Source organism: Panthera uncia, chromosome X (genome assembly GCF_023721935.1).
Source record: "Panthera uncia isolate 11264 chromosome X, Puncia_PCG_1.0, whole genome shotgun sequence".
NCBI classification, from domain to species: domain Eukaryota; kingdom Metazoa; phylum Chordata; class Mammalia; order Carnivora; family Felidae; genus Panthera; species Panthera uncia.
The window spans coordinates 110,289,755-110,304,814 of NC_064817.1; the positions used below are offsets into that span (position 1 = coordinate 110,289,755).

General features: G+C 44.5%; 1 protein-coding gene and 1 pseudogene across 1 annotated transcript in view; one reads left to right on the top strand and one right to left on the bottom strand.

The window, feature by feature from the left end:
* The window catches only part of MCF2 (MCF.2 cell line derived transforming sequence), a 73,190-nt gene extending 62,780 nt beyond the window's left edge, over positions 1-10,410 (bottom strand). The window contains exons 1-3 of the mRNA XM_049644375.1: positions 10,338-10,410; positions 4,825-4,939; positions 3,233-3,323 (exon numbers count right to left, since the gene is read on the bottom strand). Of these exons, the coding sequence (XP_049500332.1) occupies positions 3,233-3,323; positions 4,825-4,939; positions 10,338-10,362 (231 nt within the window). The 5' untranslated portion in view covers positions 10,363-10,410. The remainder of the gene's footprint in view (positions 1-3,232; positions 3,324-4,824; positions 4,940-10,337) is intronic.
* Positions 5,063-8,721, top strand: LOC125932324 (40S ribosomal protein S26-like; annotated as a pseudogene).
* Positions 10,411-15,060: the final 4,650 nt, after the last annotated feature.

Genomic DNA, 15,060 nt, shown 5'->3' on the forward strand with positions numbered 1-15,060 from the left:
GCCAGAAATCCTTTTTGCTGAATCCAACTTTTGCTCTCGAAATTAGCTTGTATTCAGTATTTATCTTTAATGCAAACAGTGCCCAATGGCTACTAATGGTTGGGATGTAATTAACGTGCTGGGTTTTTAAAAAATGTTTACTTATTTATTTTTGACAGGGACACTTGGGTGCCTCAGTGCGACTTTGGCTCAAGTCACGATCTCACAGTTCGTGAGTTCGAGCCCCGCGTCAGGCTCTGTGCTGACAGCTCAGAGCCCGGAGCCTGCTTCAGATTCTGTGTCTCCCTCTCTCTCTGTCCCTCCCCCACTCACGCTCTATCTGTGTCTCTCTCTCTCTCTCAAAAATAAACATTAAAAAAAATATTTTTGAGAGAGAAAGAGAGAGGGAGGGAGGGGCAGAGACAGGGAGACACAAAATCCCAAGCAGGCTCTGTGCTGTCAGTGCAGACCCCGACGTGGGGCTCGATCTCACAAATCATGAGATCACAACCTGAGCCTAAATCAAGAGCTGGAAGCTTAACCGACTGAGCCACCCAAGCACCCCTGTAATGAATGTGCTCCTGAGTATGGGTGTAGAAACTATACCACAAGCAGAAACATTTAACCTGTTAAAAAGAAACAACACCTAAGGTAATCTATAGCTGGTTATACGTCTTCATCACCTGGGCTCCCAATCTTGCCCAGCGCCATCACTTTGGCAGTAAAGAGAATGAAGGAACCCTGCGTTCCAAGGTCTGTGCTGAACAGGGTTCACACTTCCCCACTGAAAGATCGTCCCTAGAAAAGCAGAAAGGGGAGCTACACCTCCCAAGAAACAAGTCATTTCTGCTCCGTTGACTTGCAACCAACAGCATGAAGACCAAATCTGATATTTCTCTTTTAGAAAAAAAAAACAAAAAACAAAAAACAACCCTCTGTTCCAAGTGGCCTATTTGATTAATAAAAATAAAACCTTAAAAAACTGATGCTATGTGCCAAACGGTCACTCAACGAAAATTAATTTAATCAAGCAGATTGTTTTGGCCAAAAGAAAAAAGCTGGGCTGGGTAATAAAAAGTGTTTTATTGTAACAAGTGCTATATTAAGTAGAAAAGAATTGTAAACTGAAATCTCGTCAACAAGCGCAAGGACAGATCCTAAAAGGCCAGAGCAAGGTCAACAGCTTTGACTTGACTTTGCCCCATTGACACGGCTCAATAGTATACACCAGGCAGATTTATGCTCTCCGAAGGAATTTTACCTTTCAAAAAAAACCCAAAAAACAAAAAACACTTAAGGGGCACCTGGGTGGCTCTGTCGGTTAAGTGTCCGACTTCGGCTCATGTCATGATCTCACAGTTCATGGGTTCAAGCCCGGAGTGGGGCTCTGTGCTGTCAGCTCGGAGCCTGGAACCTACTTCGGATTCTGTGTCTCCTTCTGTCTCTGCCCCTCCCCCCCCCGTCGCGCTGTCTCTCTGTCTCTCAAAAATACACATTAAAAAAATTAAACATTTTTTTTTTTTTGTCTATCCACAAGTCATCTGGAAAATGATAGAAAGCAGCAGGTGGAAAGTACAACAACTGAAGTTCATGACAATTCAATTCTTGCTCCGCCTCTTTTAGTTACTTAGATATTTGACCTTGGATTTCACACAAAACCTTTCCTGAGTGTGTATATCGACGTAATTCCCTCAGCTATGAGACAATTATAATGATACCTGCCTGCAGTACTTAGGAAACAGAATGACCATTACTTAATAAATGTGAACACTTGAAAAAGCAAAAATATATTACATGAAGTCAAGGCTTTGCTATTTTATTTCAGTCACATGTATGAATTTGGTATTCTTCTCTCCATTGCTTATAGTTAAACACTTCTGTTAAAGAAATAAACAAAAAAAAAACCCACTTGGCTGATTGGCTCAAGATGAAGAATCATTCAAGCTGGGTATGAACAGAATCTCATGCATTTTACCATGTGAGTGCCGGTAGATTTCTTACGCTCTTTGGCTAGGCTAGTGCAGGAAAAGGTACGCCGGTCAAGAAGTCCAACAACTTAGATCTCTAGCTTCCCTTCGCCACTAAATCAACTTCCGGTGAGAGTGGCCTCCCATGTCAGTGGGGAGATGAAGATTTCTGATGATGGATGATGCTGGACTCTCAAAGAAAAGATTGTATTGGGGGCGCCTGGGGGGCTCAGTCGGCTGGAGCATCCAACTCCGGCTCAGGTCACGATCTCGCGGTTCGTGGGATCCAGCCCCATGTTGGGCTCTGTGCTCCGAGCGTGGAGCCTGCTTGGGATTCTGGGTCTCCCTCTGTCTCTGCCCCTCCCCCACTCATGCTCGGTCTCTCAATAATAAACATTAAATACACACACACACACACACACACACACACACACACACACACATTGATTCCCAGCTACTCTGGTCTGATAGAGGAAGTTAACCGCATGGTACTTCTACAGACAGCCCCAATCTTGCCAGCTAGGTAGTCTACGGGTCCCACACTGCCCTCCTCTTCTATGAAGAAGGGTCTGACAATGCCACCGCATCCACGTGAGCCTAGTAATGTGAAAGATCACCCAGGCTGTGAGCAGGACTGCAGCTCTCATGTTTTTCTCTTAGGGAAACTGTTTTCTCCATCCGGGTCTTGGGAAGCTAGGGGCTAGAATCCAACAGGGGAGCTAAGTTCTATTACTGTTGAGTCACTGCCCTACTCTATCCCAGGGGAGGAAATGTCTAGAAAGACACACATCAAAATGTTAAAAAGTGGGAGCACCTGGGTGGCTCAGCAGGTTAAGGATCTGACTCTTGAATATCGGCTCAGGCTGTGATCTCAAGGTGGTGAGCTCAAGCCCCGAGTCGGGCTCGCCGTTGTCAGCACAGAGCCCACTTCAGATCTTCTGTCCCCTTCTCTCTCTGCCCCTCTCCCGCTCGTGCTCGCTCTCAAAAATGAATAAAACATTTAAAAAAAAAAAGTATCTGCAGAATGCATTGGTACTTACTGAGGTTTTTTTTTTTAATTTTTTAATGTTTATTTATTTTTGAGAGAGAGAGAGAGACAGAGACAGAGACAGAGTGCAAGCGGCGGAGGGGCAGAGAAAGAAGGAGACACAGAATCTGAAGCAGGCTCCAGGCTCCGAGCTGTCAGCACAGAGCCCAACATGGGGCTCAAACTCACAAACTGTGAGATCACGACCTGAGCCACAGTCAGACGCTCAACCGAGCCAACCAGGCGCCCCAGTACTTACTGAGATTTTCTGAAGAGAAATTTTGAGAGAAGACCATGTATCCAATCTTCGATCAAGAATAATGGTAAACCGGGAGTCAGATCCATTTTGCCTGCAAGATAAGAAGAAATCATGTTTTGCTTAGTAACTACCCAAATTTGCTAGGTATGTCCTTAATTCTGACTGTTTCATTTACATTTGCTGTCTCAGCTAAAGATAAATTTATTTGGATTGGGAAAGCTATCACAAAGCGCTACATGGGAAAACCAGTTTAATTCCGTGTTCCACCACTCAATATTGAAAATTTCTTTTTCGGCACTAAAGTCATTCTTTTTTTTTTTTTTTTTTTAGGTTTATTTTGAAAGAGAGAGAGAACGTACTATCAAGCACAGAGCCCAGTGCAAGGCTCAATCCCACAAACCGTGAGATTATGACCTGAGCCAAAATCAAGAGTCAGATGCTTAATCGACTAAGCCACCCAGGTGCCCCTAATGTCATTCTTTTAAATAGTCAAGGGATAGCATAATGCAAATAGGCCACTAGGATAAATTTGGCATAGTGCAATCCTGGGTGTGGGAAAACTTTATAGACAGCTGTCCTTCATTACACAGATTTAACTTTTCATGGCAATCCATCAAGAGCCCATGATCCATCCATCCATCCATCCATCCATTCACTCACTCAGAAAAACACTGTTAAATACAGGTTTCTATCCTGTCTGTGCCTTTAGAGGAGGAAGTTTAACGAATGTTTTATTTGCCCTAAAAAGACCACTTTTAGGCTTTAAGGGGTGCACTATAAATTTAGTTTTCTGTGATTTTGACTTTCGTTCATGAGACTCTTCATATTTTTACCATTGTAGACTTGTGCCCTCTTAGTCTTCAGGGTTAATAAGTGGAAAATGTTTCCTTTAAAAATCTGTTTTTGGGGGAAAGTGGGTGATGGGCATGGAGGAGGGCACCTGTTGGGACGAGCACTGGGTGTTGTATGGAAACCAACTTGACAATAAATTTCACATTTAAATAAACAAACAAACAAAATCTGTTTTGGGGGCACCTGGGTGGCTCAGTCGGTTAAGTGTCCGACTCGACTTCAGCTCGGGTCATAATCTCACAGTTCATGAGTTCAAGCCCCGCATCCAACTCTGTGCTGACAGCACTGAACCTGCTTGGGATTCTCTCTCTCTCTCTTTCTCTCAAAGTACATAAATAAACTTTTAAAAAAATAAATAAAAATTTGTTTTCAACCTAAATACAATCTTTCAGGAAGCTTTGGAAACTTACCCTCACTCTTGGCTAGGAAGATTTCCTTTTAGACAAATCGAAGGCTTTAAGTTTGATCATCGTTTTCAACGTATGCTTTTCTTCACGAGGACAATTATTTCTAGACTCCCAATTTTGTTTTCCTAGATCCTCGGTACAATTTTTTTTTTTACCAATTTAGGTGGCTGTCCGCTTCCCCTTACACGTTTTCTTTCTTATCTCCTCTGAAGGTGAGTCTTATAATCCACTTACAATAATAATTACAGCCACACTACAAAGGCATTTTCCTGTTATATTCAAATGGGTACCTGATACATAACAAATGGAAAAAAATGTAACGAAACGCCATACCTTGCAATAGATGTCAAGTAAGTCAACACTTTCGCTATCACTTCTTCTGGTATACATCTGAAATTACAATTTTCTGGAAAAGTAATGATCCAAGCATTATCCTTTCCCCGGCCACCTAAAACAGTATGAAAAAAAAAAAAATCAGCCGAATTAACAATTCATGTGACAACAATACAAGGAAGAGGATTCGAAAGAGGCGGTTAGAAGACAGTTTGGGGCCAATGTAACTTATATAAGGATGATGGTCTCCGCATAAATCAAAATGGCAACACGCTCCAAAGTTTAAGAAGCAGCCAAGTAGTTCTACATGAAAACAATGCAAGAAAGAAGAGGGAGCAAGAGAGAAGGCAAAAGGAGTGATTAGAGTCCGAAGAAATTTTCATAGAATGCATATAATAAATGTAGTTGAAACCACAGCTGAGCCCTCATATTGGACAGCCAAGAGTATTGGGGAATAACTGTTTCCATACCAATGCTAAGGGCCTAAATCCCAACTGGTGACTGACAGCCTGACAGGAAATGGAAACCTTGATAGAGTCAACCACTTACAGCTATGGTGGGCCTGAAAGAACACAGGATATAAACTACAGGAAATAAGCAATGTTCAAATGGATTTGTGGAAGAAACAACATAAGCAGTAACGGCGACAATGGTATAGAACTCTTACTGATGAATGCAAAGAAACAGCAAAGACCATAAATTCTTTGTGAGTTAAAATTCAGTGTGCACCCTACCCCAGAGCCCTCCCCATAGCTCGGAAACTATGGAACATTCAGAATGAAAGCCATCTAAGTGCAGGGATGAGCCTTACACATGTTTAAGGTCCTACTCTACAGCCTGCCCAACAGCTGGGCACAGAGTAGGTGCTCAATAAATACTCAGTGCTAAATGGAAGTTGAAGGATTCTTTTAGGAGGAAAGTTATAGGGTGGCCTTCGAAGTTAGCTTGCTAATGGAAATTTTTTGAGAAGTTTAGTTGTAATTCTTATTTGGCTGAATTCAAGTGAATAAAGATATCAGGATATAAAAAAAATTCAATGCGCAATAAAAATATGACAAGGGCAAGGCTCCTGGCTGGCCCAGTTGGAAGAGCATGCGATTCTTGACCTCAGGGTTGTGAGTTCAACCCTCACGTTGGGTGTAGAGATTACTTAAAAAAATAAATAAACTTTTAAAAAACTATGATGATGGCAAAGGAGAGAAAATGGAGTAAAAATACTTAATGCAAAAGAAAGCAAAAATGGAGCGAAAAAAACCAAAGAACTAATGGGATGAGTAGAAAACGAATAGTAAAATAGTAGATTTAAACCCAGCTATATGAATAATCACATTAAATGAAAATAATCTTGACATCCCAGTTCAAAGTTAGAGATGATCAAGTTGGATTAAAAAAAAAATCAAGACCCAATTATACACTACCTACAAGAAACACACTTTATTTTTAATTTAATTTCTTTTTTTTGGAGTTTACTTATTTATTTTGAGAGAGAGAGAGAGAGAGAGAGAAAGCAGGGGAGAGACAGAGACAGAGACAGAGAGAATTCCAAGCCGGCTCCACGCTGTCAGCACAGAGCCTGAGTCAGGGCTCAATCTCACAGTTCGTGAGATCATGACCTACACTGAAATCAAGAGTCAGATGCTTAACCGACTGAACCACCCAGGCGCCCCTCAAATGATTTTCTTAATATCTAGTAATATTCCTGACTCCGAAATCTATTTTGTCTAAAATTAGATGGCTTTATTGGGTCCCTCACACTCAGCATGGAGCCCGCTTGGGATTCTCTCTCTCTCCCTGTCTCTGCTCTTCCTCCGTTCTTTTGTGCACACTCTTTCAAAATAAACAAACAGACTTTAAAAAGAAAAGAAAATCATTTGATAATCAAACAGTGGTAAATTCATCAAAAGAACATAATAATCCTAAATGCGTATGTACCTGATAACAGAGCTTCAAAATACATAAAACAAAAACTAATACAGCTACAAGGAGAAACCGACAAATCCACAACTTGAGCCAAAAAATTTCACCACCCCTCTCTCAACAACTGACAGAACAACTAGACAGGAAATTTGCAAGGATACAGTATACTTAAACAACAATCTTTTTTTTTAATGCTTATTTATTTTTGATAGAGCGTGTGAGCAGGGAAGGGGCAGAGAGAGAGGGAGAGAGAGGATCCAAAACCAGCCCTGCGCTGACAGCAGCGAGCCCTATGTGGGGCTCGAACTCCTAAACCGTGAGATCACGGCCTGAGCCAAAGTCGGCTGTTTAACTGACTGAGCCATCTAGGCTCCCCCCTCCATGTTTATTTTTGAGAAAGAGAGAGAGACAGAGACAGAGAGAGATCATGACCTGAGCTGAAATCAAGAGTCAGACGCTTAACCAACTGAGCCACACAGATGCCCCAGAATATTATTCAGTCTTTAAAAAGGGAGGAAATTCTGACATATACTGACATATACAACTTGGATGGACCTTGAGGCTATCATGCCAAGTGAAAGAAGCCAGCCACAAAAAAGACAAATCCTGTATGATTCCACTTATATGAGGAACCTAGAGTAGTCAAATACCCAGAGACAGAAAGCAAAATGGTGGTAGCCAGGGGCTGGGGGGAGAAGGGGACAGGGAGTTATTTTTTAGTGGGTACAGAGGTTCGGTTTTCCAAGATCAAGAGTTCTGGTGATGGACTGCAGGGATGGCTGCACAACGACGTGAATATACTTAATGCCACCAAACTATACATTTAAAAACGGTTAATGGGGCGCCCGGGTAGCTTAGTCGGTTAAGCGTCCGACGTCAGCTCAGGTCATGATATCGCAGTTCGTGAGTTCAAGCCCCACATTGGTCTCTCTGTTGTCAGCACAGAGTCTGCTTCGGATCCTCTCTATCCGTCTCTCTCTCGGCCCCTCCCTGCTCATGCACGCTCTCTCTCTCTCTCAAATAAATACATATTTAATAAAAAAGGGTTAAGATGGCGCTCTCGGGTCCTCACTTCCAAGATAACCAAGAAGAGAAGGAATAAGGGTCATGACACAAAGGGCCACGGCCACATGCAGCCTATTTGCTGTAGCAACCGCACTCATTGCATGCCCAAGGACAAGGCCATTAAGAAGTTCGTTATTCCGGGGGCACCTGGGTGGCTCAGTCAGTTGAGCTTCTGAATTCGGCTCAGGTCACGATCTCACGGTCTGTGAGTTCGAGCCCCGTGTTGTCGGGCTCTGTACCGACAGCTCAGAGCCTGGAGCCTGTTTCAGATTCTGTGTCTCCCTCTCTCTCTGACCCTCCCCCGTTCATGCTCTGTCTCAAAAATAAATAAACATTAAAAAAAATAAATAAGTTTGTTATTCGGGGTGGGGGGGTGAGGGGGTCCTGGATGGCTCAGTCAGAAGAGCAGGTGACTCTTATCTCGGGGTGATGAGTTTGAGCCCCACGTGGGGTGTAGAGAACAGTTAAATAAAACTTAAAAAAAAAAAGTTAATTATTCAAGAGGTACCTGGCTGGCTCACTCAGTAGAACATGTGACTCTTGATTTCAGAGTCATGAGTTCAAGCCCCATATCGGACTCCATGCTGGGCATGAAGCCTACTTTTAAGAAAATGAATACAATCTTAAAAAAAGGAAGAAGAAGAAGAATTTTGGTATTCAGACCACAGTAGAGGCCACTGCCATCAGGGACATTTTCCAAGGTAGTGTCTTCAATGCCTATGTGCTTCCCAAGCCGTGTATGAGACTACATTACTACGCAAGGTAGTCCGGAATCGCTCTCGTGAAGCCCCGAAGGACCGAACACCCCCACCCCGATCTAGACCCGTGGGTGCTGCCCCACGACCTCGACCAAAACCCATGTCAGGAGCTAAGACCTTGAGGACCGAAGAAAAACTGTTCTCTGGAAAAAGATAAAATGGGAGATTATACTTTCTTTGAATGTTTCTTTCTTTTGAGAGAGGGAGCGAGAGAGAGCAGGAGAAGGGTAGAGAGAGGGAAAGAATCCCAAGCAGGCTCCATGCCGTCAGCACAGAGCCCGACACGGGGCTCGACCTCACAAACTGTGAGATTATGGTATCAGTGGAAACCAAGAGTCACATGCTTAACCCACTGAGCCAGCCAGGCGCCCCAAATGGAGATTATACTTTTTAAAAAATGGTTAAGGGGGCGCCTGGGTGGCTCGGTCGGTTAAGCGTCCGACTTCGGCTCAGGTCATGATCTCACGGTCCGTGAGTTCGAGCCCCGCGTCGGGCTCTGTGCTGACAGCTCAGAGCCTGGAGACTGTTTTGGATACTGTGTCTCCCTCTCTCTCTGCTCCTCCCGTTCATGCTCTGTCTCTCTCTGTCTCAAAAATAAATAAACGTTAAAAAAAAATTTTTTTAAATGGTTAAGGCGGTCAATTTTACGTTATGAGTATTTTATCACAATTTTTCAAAACTACGTACAAATGCATATGCATACACCAAGGCATAGAACATATATGTGAAAAGTAAAACTTCCTCGTAAATGGAACTCTAAAAAAAATAACTTAGTACAAGCTGCTTAATTAGGGTCACTTGATGGCATTTGTAAGAAACATTTAAATAATCAGAGGGGTGCCTGGGTGGCTCCGTCGGTTAAGCGTCCGACTCTGGCTCAGGTCATGATCTCACGGCTCGGTTCGTGAGTTCGAGCCCCGCGTCAGGCTCTGGGCTGACAGCTCAGAGCCTGGAACCTGCTTCAATTCTGTGTCTCCCTCTCTCTGCTCCTCTCCCACTCGCAGTCTGTCTCTCTCTCTCTAAAATAAGTAAACATTAAAAATTTTTTTTTAAATAATCAGAGCTATGGCAGAAGAGAAAATCTCCAGGAAGTCACCTCAGTTACCACCCTCTCTCTCAGAATTCTGCTTGCACCTATCACAGATTTCCAAAGGCGTGTCTGAAAGGCAAACGTACGAGGGTAGCAAGATTGTTTTCGTCACGAATCGAAACACACTTAAAACCTCTATTCTGTAAACGTCTATTTGTTTAGCAACCATGTGCATAATGCATAAACGTTCATTAAAATAGTGCCTCTCAGCAAGCAACTCTCGATCTCAGGGTCATGTTGAGCCCCACGTCGTGTGCAGAGATTACTTAAATACATAAAAAGTTAAAAAAAAACAAAAACAAACAGTGCTTCCCAAACTCCGCGTGCACCTATGTGTGCGGCTACTTATATAATAAATGGGTGACCACACTCGTTTTGCTAAGAAATTCGTTCATTTGGGGCGCCTAGGTGGCTCACCCGGTTGGGCCTCCAACTGTTGATTTTGGCACAGGTCACGATCTCACAGTTCGGGGGTTCGGGCCCCACGCTGGGCTCTGCACTGACAACGAGGAGCCTGCTTGGGATTCTCTCTCTGCCCCTCCCCCACTCGCTCTCGGTCTCTCAAAATAAATGAATTAATTAAAAAAAAAAAAACTACACGCGTTAGAGAGTGAGGAAATACATAATTTACAAAAAGAAATTCATGCACTGTTCTAGTCTAAACATACGAAAAGTCTGCTTACCGGACAAGAAGGCGATATCTTGCATTAAGAAATGACTGATGTCCTTCACACAGAGCAGCAGCTGGGTTTCTATGACAAACGAGAAAGGGAGAGAGATGACACGCGTGTTGGAGCTCGGCCGGAAGCATCCGCACGATTTCTCATCATGCCCAAAAGAACCCCGGGGGTCCCGCACACACACCGCTGCCCTTCCCCCTCTACTCCTCTGGGCTACACCGCGAGGAAATCGCACTCTTGAAAATATCGCTTGGGAAGCGGGACCAGTGTCCCGGTTCTCAGAGTCTATACCTAGGGCATAAGCTACTCTCCCTCACCAGAAAGCCAGGGGCCAAGGTCCCAGCTCCAGGACGTCCCGATTTGTTTAAAGGGTAGGCTGTCACACAGAGACACCGTAGCGGACGGTCTTCTACTTCTGATAATGATAATCCCTTTCATTCTGCAAAGCTTATTAGCGATTACAGAGCACTTCTCGCATCTTTCAGCTTATTGGCGTTCAGGAAACGGTAACATATGAACTTGCCTTTGATTATTAGAGGCGGAACGACATCCAGGCATTGCTAAGTGGGTTTTAGTTACCCCAGATCTTCAGTGCTAATTTCTCATGTCCCTTTCCAGTGAACTCTACAGGAGCCAAAAATCAAAGCCTACTACCTGCCTCTGGTCCATGGGCAGGGATAACTTTTTAAAGGAAACAGGTCATGAAACAGGGCTATTTTGGATGGCTGGTTTTAATGCCTGTGGCTCCACATTCCCTACAGAAGCCACGTTTTCCACGGCTCTCGGACACAAAGCGCCTTCAAAGACCGAGTAGATGGTGGTGTCAGGCTGATGGCACATTAGAAAGGAATTAGAAACCCAAGTTCTCGGTGGGTCCACCCTAGACAGCGTAATGGGTATCGGTCATGGAATGACCCACCCTCACATAAATCCTCCCGATGTATAACATAAAAAAAAAAAAAAAATTCAGTGACGTATCATTTTCATAAAACGCGTGCCATTAAAAATCTGCAATCTCTCAGGACATAACAGTCAATTCCCCAAAACGTCTTGTCATTAAAAAAGTAGATTCCTGCTACGTCCCAGGCCCGTGCATTTCCATCTGTGAGCCTTCACATCCAGACTGCTGAACAGTTATTTATTTAATGCTACAAGTTTCCTCACATCAAAGAATGTGTTTGTGGGGCCCCTGAGTGGCTCGGTCGGTTAAGCGCCCGACTCTTGACTTTAGCTCAGGTCATAACCTCACGGTTCATGGGTTCGAGCCCCACAGCATGGAGCCTGCTTGGGATTCTCTCTCTTCTTCTCTGTCTGTCCCTCCCTCCTCCACTCCAAATAAATAAATAAACCTAAAATTTTTTTATTTTGTTTTAATATTTATTCATCTTTGAGAGACTGAGACAGAGCATGAGTGGGGGCGGGGCAGAGAGAGGGAGAGACACAGAATCCGAAGCAGGCTCCGGGCTCCACGCTGTCGGCACAGAGCCCAATATGGGGCTCAAACCCACGAGCCGTGAGATCATGACCTGAGCTGAAACCAGATGCTTAACCGACTGAGCCACCCAGGCGTCCCTAGTCTACAATTCTTTAATCCGTTCATGTAGTAAGAGGCACCAGGGCGTAAAATAAAATTAGGCCAAGAGCTGCGAGTGGAAGGACGCAGGCCTAGCGCGGGCCGGGCCACGGAGCAGCGCTGCGACCCTGAGCAAGTTACTCCAGACCACCGGCCTCACTGTCCCGGTTTCAGAAAACAAATGCTTTCTCGGTCCCCTTCCATTCTAGGAGATCCAAGAGCAGGTAAAATCCATAGTTACAAGAAAAACTGATGTTTCTATAGTAAAATATCACCCCCCAATTGTGCCATAAAAGGAACATCTCCACACTAATGAAAAAGGGGGAAATAATGGGTGAAAGGGAACACGTCACTACTCTAAGAAATGATCACGTTCTGGATCGGAAATAGACTGAAGGGAGAGGAGCCAGAAGACACAAGGTTATCACTGAGCAGCCACAAAAGATAAGGGGAGACGGCTGCTGACAACAGAGAGAGAGAGAGAGAGAGGGAGAGGAAGAGAGAGAGATCTGAGACAAAAAGCACACATTTGTCTTACTTGGGACTGGTTGCTAAACCGAAAACCAGCTGGTTACGAACACCGTAAAAACCCCCCCGACGGAGCAGCCCTTCACTAAGAGCTCTGCGGGACGACGATGCGCTTGAACCGTCTAACACAACCAGACACAACCTAAAAGCAAAAGACAGGCAAAGTGCTTGCCAATTCATTCATTCCATACATAGGACTAGGAAGCAAACGAGGACAAGTTTTTACTGCCTTGACCATAAATTATGAACCGATCATGAACGTTTCTTTTATAAAAGACAGTTGTGCAGGGGCGCCTGACTGGCTCAGTCGGCAGAACATGCAACTCTTGGTCTCGGGGTGGTGAGTGTGAGCCCCGCGTTGGACATAGAGATCACACACACACACACACACACACACACAAAGGTTTGTGCAAATGAGGAGACGAGCTCAGAATTCCAATCTGAAGAATTTAGGGGCACCTACCTGACTGATTCTGTTAGTAGAGCACGCAACTGTTGATCTCAGGGTTGTGAGTTCAAATCCCACAGTGGGCATGGAGTGCACTTTAAATTTTTTTTCAGTGTTTGTTTATTTTTCAGAGACAGAGAGAGACAGAGCGTGAGCAAGGGAGAGGCAGAGATGGGGGGAGACACAGAATCCGAAGCAGACTCCGGGCTCCGAGCCGTCGGCGCAGAGCCCGACTCGGGGCTCGAACCCACGAACCGTGAGATCGTGACCTGAGCCGAAGTCAACGGACTGAGCCACCCAGGCGCCCAGCATGGAGCCTACTTTAAAAAAAGTAACAAAAAGTATCGTTTTTAAAGACCGATGTTGCATGCATTCGCTTTTTTAAACAAACATTTATCCAGTCCCTACTAGGTGTTACACACTGTTAAGTTTGGATAGACGTTCTGGGTGAAAGTAAAGGTTCGCGTTCACATTAGTTTGTGAAATCGTGAGTCTGAAGCAAACCGCAACATCCCCCAGCACAGACACATACGCACCATGCAACTCCTTGGGCTATGTCTGCAGTATGCGTGCTATTTGATCACGTACTTTCGGTTTGTTGGTTGGCTGATCTCGCAGCTCGTGAGTTCGAGCCCCACGTCGGGCTCTGTGCTGATGGCTCAGAGCCTGGAGCCTGCTTCTGTGTCTCCCTTTCTTCCCACCCCTCCCCCCGCTCATGCTCAGCCTCTCTTCCTCTCAAAAATAAACAAATATCAAAAAAAGTTGTTTTAATAAAGAAATAAAATAAATAAAAAATACAAGTCAGAATGCTCTGTAGATGAAATGACTGCCATGGGAGGTAGACAGAGCAGCCCTCCCCGTCACAAATAGTGTTTGAACACAGGCCGAGCTGCTCTGTGGGAAGGAGGCTGGCGAGGACAACCAAGCACGCAGCTGGCTTGGAATAAATGCTCTCTCTCTCGTGTCCTACTTCTCCAAGAGTCCATGCCTCCATGATGTGAGTATGTATTTCCATTCCAAGGAACCACAACTCCACTGGGTTTATCAACCCCTAGAGGGAAAATGGTAGTTTAGAAAGTTAGGTAACTTGGTACCTACGAGCATTCTCATTTTTTTTTTTTTTTTTAGATTTGTAAAAAAAATTTTTAACTAATCTCTAACAGAAAACCATGGAGGAGGGAAAGGGGGGGGGAAATTACAAATAGAGAGGGAGGGAGGCAAACCATAAGAGACTCTTAAAAACTGAGAACAATCTGAGGGTTGATGGGGGTGGGAGGGAGGGGAAAGCAGGTGATGGGCATGGAGGAGGGCACCCGTTGGGATGAGCACTGGGTGTTGTATGGAAGCCAATTGGACAATAAATTATATTTTTTAAAAAAAATTTTAAGTAATCTCTACACCCAGGGCATCTGGTTGGCTCCGTGGGTAGAGCACGTGACTCTCGATCTCAAGGTTGTGAGTTCAAGCCTCACGTTGGGCATGAAACCTACTTTAAAACAAAAATAAGTAATGTCTACACCCAACGTGGGGTTTGAACTCACAGTCCTGAGATCAAGAGTCGCACGCTCCACTGACGGAGCCAGTCAGGCGCCCTATAAGCATTCTCATTTTATAGAAAGCGTTTTTACTCTACATCCTGCTGTGAAACAGCAATAATTCCAACCCTTGAGCTTTATTTCACAGTGACGCTCTCTCCCAGGGACGTTTATCCTTTCTCCAGGGTTTCTGTCCCTAGACGATAGAAGAAAACGGAGTTCTGAACCGTGCTGCACACACACGCCATTCTGTCCGGGCGCGAAAGAACCACGGCAAACAAACTGCTTCAAAGGCCAAACACCACTATATCCTCAAGTTTTCCTAAAGATAAGAAGCAAAAACGGAGCTCAGATTAAAATAGAAGGGAAAACAACAGAACCGTCAACTGGAGGGATCCAGTCTCTTCCATGGCCACCGCCAGGATGAAAACAGACGGGAAAACTGTAGCATATGATTAGCAGTACACGTCATTTGCCGAGCACCTACTATCTGCCAGGCACAGCACAGAGCATTTTGGATGCATTTTCTCTGGTCTCAACAACAATCTCCCAAGATGTGTATTAAAACCCTCACCTTCCAGATGAGGAAACAGGCTCAGAGAGGCTCCCATTCACACTTATTCATTCAAGAAATTCACACTG